Below are 7,142 nucleotides of genomic sequence, written 5' to 3'. Positions count from 1 at the left end.
ATGTGTGTTGTTTTGTGTTTTGTTTTATACTTAACTCTGAAAATGAATAAAACGAAAATAAAAAAAATGTTTAATGTGCTAGTAGGGTATATTTTGAACCAACTTCATACCATGTTACATTTGTAATAATAACTAATTGTACCCGCTGGTACTTGTGATAAAAAACGCTCGCCTACCTTTTGGAGACTTGAACATCGCAAAAAATCTAGAGATCTGTTCACAGGATATATAGAACCAGTAGTTTACAGTTGACTGACGTGTGATTCCTTGACATCCCACCCACCCAACCAGCGTGTAATTAGTCTTATACAAAACAAACATGTCCAATGACAATGGTACAGCTCATTTGCATATAAAAATACATCATCCAACGTATACCTAACGTTTTTGGAAGGGAAGTAACTCGTACAGTCAGTATCGTACCCGTGTAAAAAAAGAGTGAAGTACAGTAACTTAAAATCAGTTTAACAGTTAAAGTAGTTTTCATTCTGACAGTATTGAACTGTTTTGAAGAGATGTACATGTACAAAGTAGAATTGCCAGAACACCTTGATTTATGTTGTGTGTGCCATCATTGGAAAAAGATGAGTAAAATTGAGAAAAGTTAAATATAAGATGTAAAAAAAACCTGTAGCATCCTACATTTAGTCTTCTTTAACTGTTTCGCAGCAGCCCCAGTTCCAGTATAATTTCCAGTCTGATTGGTCAAATTTTAGATATCCTCACAATTGGTTAGAAATTGGAATGAAGTGTTTTCGACATCTTCACTTGCCTAGGGTTTCAATACGATACTCTCCTTATGTGTGAGTTTATGTGTTTATAACTCTTGGTTCACGAAAGTTGATTATCAAAGAATACTAGTACTGTTTGCATTAGTATGACTAAGGGGACAATTTGGGACTTTGCCCATCAGTTGTTTAATTAGTCCGCTAAAACCTGTATTTTTAAATTTTATTTTCCCTTTTTACGCCTAATATATCATAAATTTGAAAGAAAAGGGGTCCTCCTGCGCATTTTTCGTACTTCATTTTCGAAATTTTTCGGCTGCGCGGCGCGTTTCCTAAAACGTTCAAGCACGTAATGTTCAAACCTTTGTAACAAAAATTCAATACACACGAACTAGACTAAAAATGACCATGGAGGGAATATACTATTCCAAAAACAACTCAACGATTCTAAATCGTAAATTTTTTTCCAAGGGGAGACCCCCGCAAATCCCCAATACAAAACTCTTGTGCTTTCTGCGCTCGCAAATTCATCAAAATACATCGTAAAACTCATCTCCCCAATTCTAAATCGATAAAAAAAAAAAAAAAAAAAAAAAAATCCCGGGGGAGACCCCCCCCCCCCCCAAACAATAAAGTCTCACGCCTTCGGCGCTCGGAAATTTATCAAAATGCATGGTACAACACATCTCAGTTATTCTAAATAGTAACATTTTTCCATTTTGCATATTAATTTATTTACTCTGTTAGCGACGCCACTGTCTATTATGTGTACAAGGATTATATTTAATTATATATAAAGTACATGTATCTCCTCCGCAGGGGGGAGGGGGTTCATGAAATATTGGGGACATTTGCCCCCAAAACGTTTCATCTTCATACACCACTGGTTTGATCTTCGCTATGTAATTATGTAATTATTTGATCTGTGTTTATGTAATGATGTAATTGTTTGATCTGCGTTTATGTAATTGTTTGATCTGTTGATGTAATTATGTAATTGTTTGATCTGTTGATGTAATTATGTAATTGTTTGATCAGTTAACTGATGTAATTATGTAGTTGTTTGATCTGTGTTTATGTAATTATGTAATTGTTTGATCTGCATTTATGTAATATGTAATTGTTTGATCTGCGTTTAGGTATATATTGTGAGGCTGGGAGAGCACAATAAAAGTACAGGCGTTATTAAAATAACCATTAACAAAGATAGAAAATCCATGTGAATTTATTGCAAACAACAATAAATCAATGACTACATTTTTGAAAAATGACAAAATACTTTTTCATTCTTTCCCAAGAAATATCACACAATTTTCATGGCCTTGTTAAAAGGACATTGAACCAACAAGCAGAAGCTAACATCACATTCATAATCTCTACAGCCCCAGAGTACTACAGCACACAGTTAACTATAGAAACACGGCGAACTTGTGTAACAAACTTCTCAGGTCATTATAATTAAACTATAGAAACATGGCGAACTTGTGTAACAAACTTCTCAGGTCATTATAATTAAACTATAGAAACACGGCGAACTTGTGTAACAAACTTCTCAGGTCATTATAATTAAACTATAGAAATACGGCGAACTTGTGTAACAAACTTCTCAGGTCATTATAATTAACATAAGACTTATAACTAATTCAAAGATAATAATAATGGCATTGAAAATAATGAAAAGTAATGAACAGATACAAATGTATTTCATTGCAATTTGTGTCTATGCAAGGTATGTATGTGTAAAAAAAACTTTACACACAACAAATATGTAACAATACGCCCAGGTCATTTGTTAGGTTGTACTATAGGCTGTTCATCTTTGGGGCTACAGTTCAAGAAACATCATTATCTCTATCTTCATATTAGAATCAGCATTGAAAACATCAGGAATTAAACGTCCCAACAAATAACTGTAGCAGAAAATGTATATTATTTAGAATGAATTGAAATTGTCACCAAATATAAAAATTTGACTTTCAGTAAATATACGAACAACAATATTGAATATAAATCTGTAATGTTTCGAGCACTTAAATTGTATGTAATGGTTTCTGATATAATAATAAAAACAATCAAATATTACAGACACTGAAATAGATCATTATAGTACATTAACTTCATATGATATCTCTAAATGTTAAAACAATACGCGTGATATCCCTTGATATGGCTTAAAAGGGAGATAACTTTATGCGATTATTGGCCTTTATAGATTGTTGAACCCTAGGTAGAACTAATATTTTTTTTCTACAATACTCACACACAGATAAAAATTCCATAAAAACAATGAATCAATGACAACAAAGATGTTGAGATCATATAAAATGAATATTTTAGATCTGAAAAATAGTTAATTATGAAAATCAAATCCCTATGTCTTTCTTAATATTCTGGTAAGCAAACATTCCTATCGTACTTTCAAATAATTCATTCTCTCAGACAATTCATGCCATATATGTTTCTCGTCTTCATTAAAACATCAAGATAAAATAACCAAATTTCAAGTTGGAACTGACATTTAATAATGATGCAGATTTTAAAAACAATATTTACAACATATAATTAGTTGAACAAACACTCAGCATTAAAAACCATGTACAAATTTGGTATAAATAGGTGAAAACCATACACAAAATACCGAGTACACAAATCATATAAAGTGTTTATAGAAAAAATATTCCACAAAAGTGTTGGCAGTATATAATTTTTACACAAGTTAAAAAAGATATTTTGGTTTTTTAGTCTTTTGAAAAATGATGTTCAGACTTTATGGAAAATATTTAAAGATGAACATTTAAACCAGCATTTTGTCAGGAAAATCTTATGAAACACAGGTTTTTTTAACCCCGCTGATTGGACTGTTTTAGGAAATCAGCGTTTTGGGAGTATCTGAGTCTGTCTTGTTCTAATAAAGAGTTGTAACAAGACTTCTATATAGATAAGTCAATTTGGCTGTTAATTAAAGCATTTAATAACATAACATGGAACAAGGAAGGGACAGCACAGCCTGGTAGAAAAAGTCATAACGGGAGGGACAGCACAGCCTTGTAGAAAAAGTCATAACGGGAGGGACAGCACAGTCTTGTAGAAATAGTCATAACGGGAGGGACAGCACAGTCTTGTAGAAAAAGTCACAACATTATAGGAAATACAACGTAGCTTATAAAGAAAAGTAACAGTTCAAAAATAATTAAAACAGTGATTTGCATTCAAGTGGCAATGAATTACAGAGTACAGTTAATTAAGATATTGGTCCTTTGTTATGTTGTATCAAAAGTCAGATGATGTACTAGAACATACATATAAAAACTAAGATTATTTCTGTAGGCCCTATGTCAAAATATGAAATCTCAAAAGTATTTTGACATAATTCACAAAATATTTTCTCATTTCAAAAAGATAAATTTAGAATTCAAAAGTGATTGTCAATCTTAAATCTGTAATGTTAGAACAAGGACATGAAGATATCACATATATGTCCTTTGTCAGAGTAAACCTTTCCCTTAGAAGGCATCATGTCTTAGAGTTACCTGTCCTTGCCAGTAGGTTTCAATATGGTGTCATTAGTTTGTGGATGAAAATCAATTTATCTGCTAAATATGACTTCATGCTAAAAAACACATCACATAACCATTACTACCTATTCCATATTTGCCTATTACAGAGTTGCCTCCCTTGCAAATAGGTATCTATTATGACATCATCATTTTGTGAGCAAAATTAACGTTGAATTCTCTGAAAAATATGACATTACACTGACAAACACACACTATCACAATGGATACTCTTCCAGCAAGGGCAGATAACTCTGTAATATGCAAATACAGAATTTGCAAGGGCAGATAACTCTAATTTGCATACAGAATACCTAACAAAGTTGAACTCAGGCCCACCAGAATTGATAAAACTAATTGACACGAACTAAAATAAAGCAAGCAATTTCAATTATTAGTATTATACACAAGTGTAATATAATTAGTTAAAACTGGTGACAAGGGCGTGTGGCCTATATTTTATGTCATGTTAATTAGCTGAACAGCTAGTAAGGCAAAATCAGTAGTTAGTGTAAAATATTGTCTTTTTTAAAAATGTATCTTTCTGTAAAATCTAAATTATTCCAAAACATGTCTTTTTTGTCATATTAAAGTACAGTCTAATAAAGATATATAGTACAAGAATTACCTATAATAAAGAAGAAGATTACCAAAAGCTGGCAATAAATGAAAAAACTAATTATGATCATTATGATGATATATTTTGTAGACTTTTGGATTGTCAAAATGTATAATGTTCTATCCATTTATTCACTAGATCAGCCAGAATTCCAAAAGGTATTCATACACTGATTTTGTTTGATTTCAGATAGTTCTGTAAAAAAAATCTAGATATTTGATTTTAGATAAATAATCTACCTGGTAAATAAAGTACTTGACCAGATAAATTACACACAGGTTTCATAATAAAAGATATCATAGTTGTTCCTAAAGAAGCCTTAATGACTATCAGTATATATCCATGGAACTACAGCAATGGTTAGTATCTGTATTTATAACAAAACCAAAATGTTCCTATTAAGAACATATTGGAATGCTCCAAAGTTTTACTTAATCTATGGCATCCAGGGAAATGTTCACATGGTTATTGATTAATTGTACAGATACATATAACCATGGAAACTAATTATTCCTGTAGGAATTGGAGAACTATATATTACTGGTTACTAATAATGATTGTCATAAAAACACTATATATATTCAGTCCTTAATAAATAATGAAACTTTAACAATGATTTCTGAAATTCTTCTTCACAACACAAATAAATATTATGTAAAATACCTGGGACTTATATACAGTTGTAAAACCATATAAAATGTAACTGCTCGTAATACAGACTCAACACACGAAATCTGTGGGCAGGATTACCGAGCACATGAACATCTACACAAATTAAATAAATTAAATCTTCATTCATAAAAATATTCTTTGTAAAATCCTTATTTACAATGATGATTTGTATTTACACGGATGAACAATGCTGCACCAACAGTTACAGATTTGTGATAAGTGTCATAATATCAGAAGATTTGAAAGCCCCGTGGTTAGAGGAATTCAACACATTGATAAAAACATCCCTTTCTACAGGAGTCAATCAGCTGGAACATGCTTTTATATTATTTAAATAATGAAGAGGGTTATGTTAATTAATTGATTTAACACAAGAACTAAGGTTAACAATCAACCCAGGAAGGTAAGAGTTATCTCCCATAACAACATTGGAAGTCTCAAACTCTTTTACATATACACCTTCAGTTGTCTCACCTACCATAGGAGGGAAAGAAAACCTCTTGGTGAAGTTCAGGGTGATATGGCAAAAAGAAATATTCCAATTGAGTGTACTGTGTTCATAGTATAACTTATACAATTATTTCCAACATAACTACATTTCGTACAAGGTAATCTGAAAGCACTAAGTTTTTAGCACTGTATGTATATCATATTTCATTTACTGAAATGGTCAAGACACAGCAATTCTATAATAGATTTAAAATTTGACAAAGGGTTGAGGTGAACTAAGTATTTCCTATATTATATACAAATTGTACCTCAAAACTTATTATTTAATAAAAAAAAGTCTCCAACCCTTCCCAAACAGATAACTCAGAGTAACTCTGATGGTGTATCATTATTGTTTACCTGTAGGGAAAGAATTTATAAAAAATGTGTGTGTACACATTGACAGCGTACCTATTACAGAGGTCTAGTGACTATAATCAGCTAGTAACACCTCTTACACAGTACTTGGATTTAAGGAAAAGCATTTTGTCTGATACTTAACAACACTTATATCAAGGATAAATATATAACTCAGAATATTAAGACCTTTGAAAAGCAGATATTCCTTGAAAAAACGTAGGTAAAAGTTTCATATTCCATGAAATGTGTATTGATCCTTTGAGTAAAAATGGATGATTTTCCAACTGTTTTGGTTGCCCTGGTGATCAGAAATCTTGGAAATGCTTTAGTTCTCTGTCCGTGACAGCCGCAGCCTTCCGCCAGTCGTCCTCCGAGTATTCATCAAAGTTCTTAGTGTCGCCAGCGTGTGACAGTTTGGGAACAATAGGAGGCTACAACCAAGAAAACGGGAAATAGCTATAAAAATGATGGAAGTTAAATTATCAACATTGTTTGCTTTAGGCATAACCTGTAAAAAAAAAGTTGTTTAGAATCATCTTGATCTATTAGTTAATTGATCATCAATTTAACTGAAGAATTTTAAAAAGATGAAGGAGTTTAGTTTTTATTAGCAAATGAGTATGCATAACCAAAAAGACAAGCAACAATTTCTTTCTTATACTAATTCTACACATTTGGTTGTGGAATTTCTCAAATCCATTCCATAAAAAAGATCATGGA

The 7,142-nt window shown here is 31.6% G+C and overlaps 1 protein-coding gene across 2 annotated transcripts in view; it reads right to left on the bottom strand.

The window, feature by feature from the left end:
* Positions 1–1,937: 1,937 nt before the first annotated feature.
* LOC138308301 (cAMP-dependent protein kinase catalytic subunit 3-like) overlaps positions 1,938–7,142 on the bottom strand; it is a 51,142-nt gene continuing 45,937 nt past the window's right edge. For both annotated transcript variants that reach the window (XM_069249293.1, XM_069249292.1), the window contains one exon: positions 1,938–6,853. In XM_069249293.1, coding sequence (XP_069105394.1) covers positions 6,728–6,853 — 126 coding nt within the window. In that variant the 3' untranslated portion in view covers positions 1,938–6,727. The remainder of the gene's footprint in view (positions 6,854–7,142) is intronic.

Source organism: Argopecten irradians, chromosome 14 (genome assembly GCF_041381155.1).
Source record: "Argopecten irradians isolate NY chromosome 14, Ai_NY, whole genome shotgun sequence".
Lineage (NCBI taxonomy): Eukaryota > Metazoa > Mollusca > Bivalvia > Pectinida > Pectinidae > Argopecten > Argopecten irradians.
The sequence above is the reverse complement of the archived record's forward strand: the minus strand, read 5'-3'. Positions and strand labels throughout refer to the sequence as shown.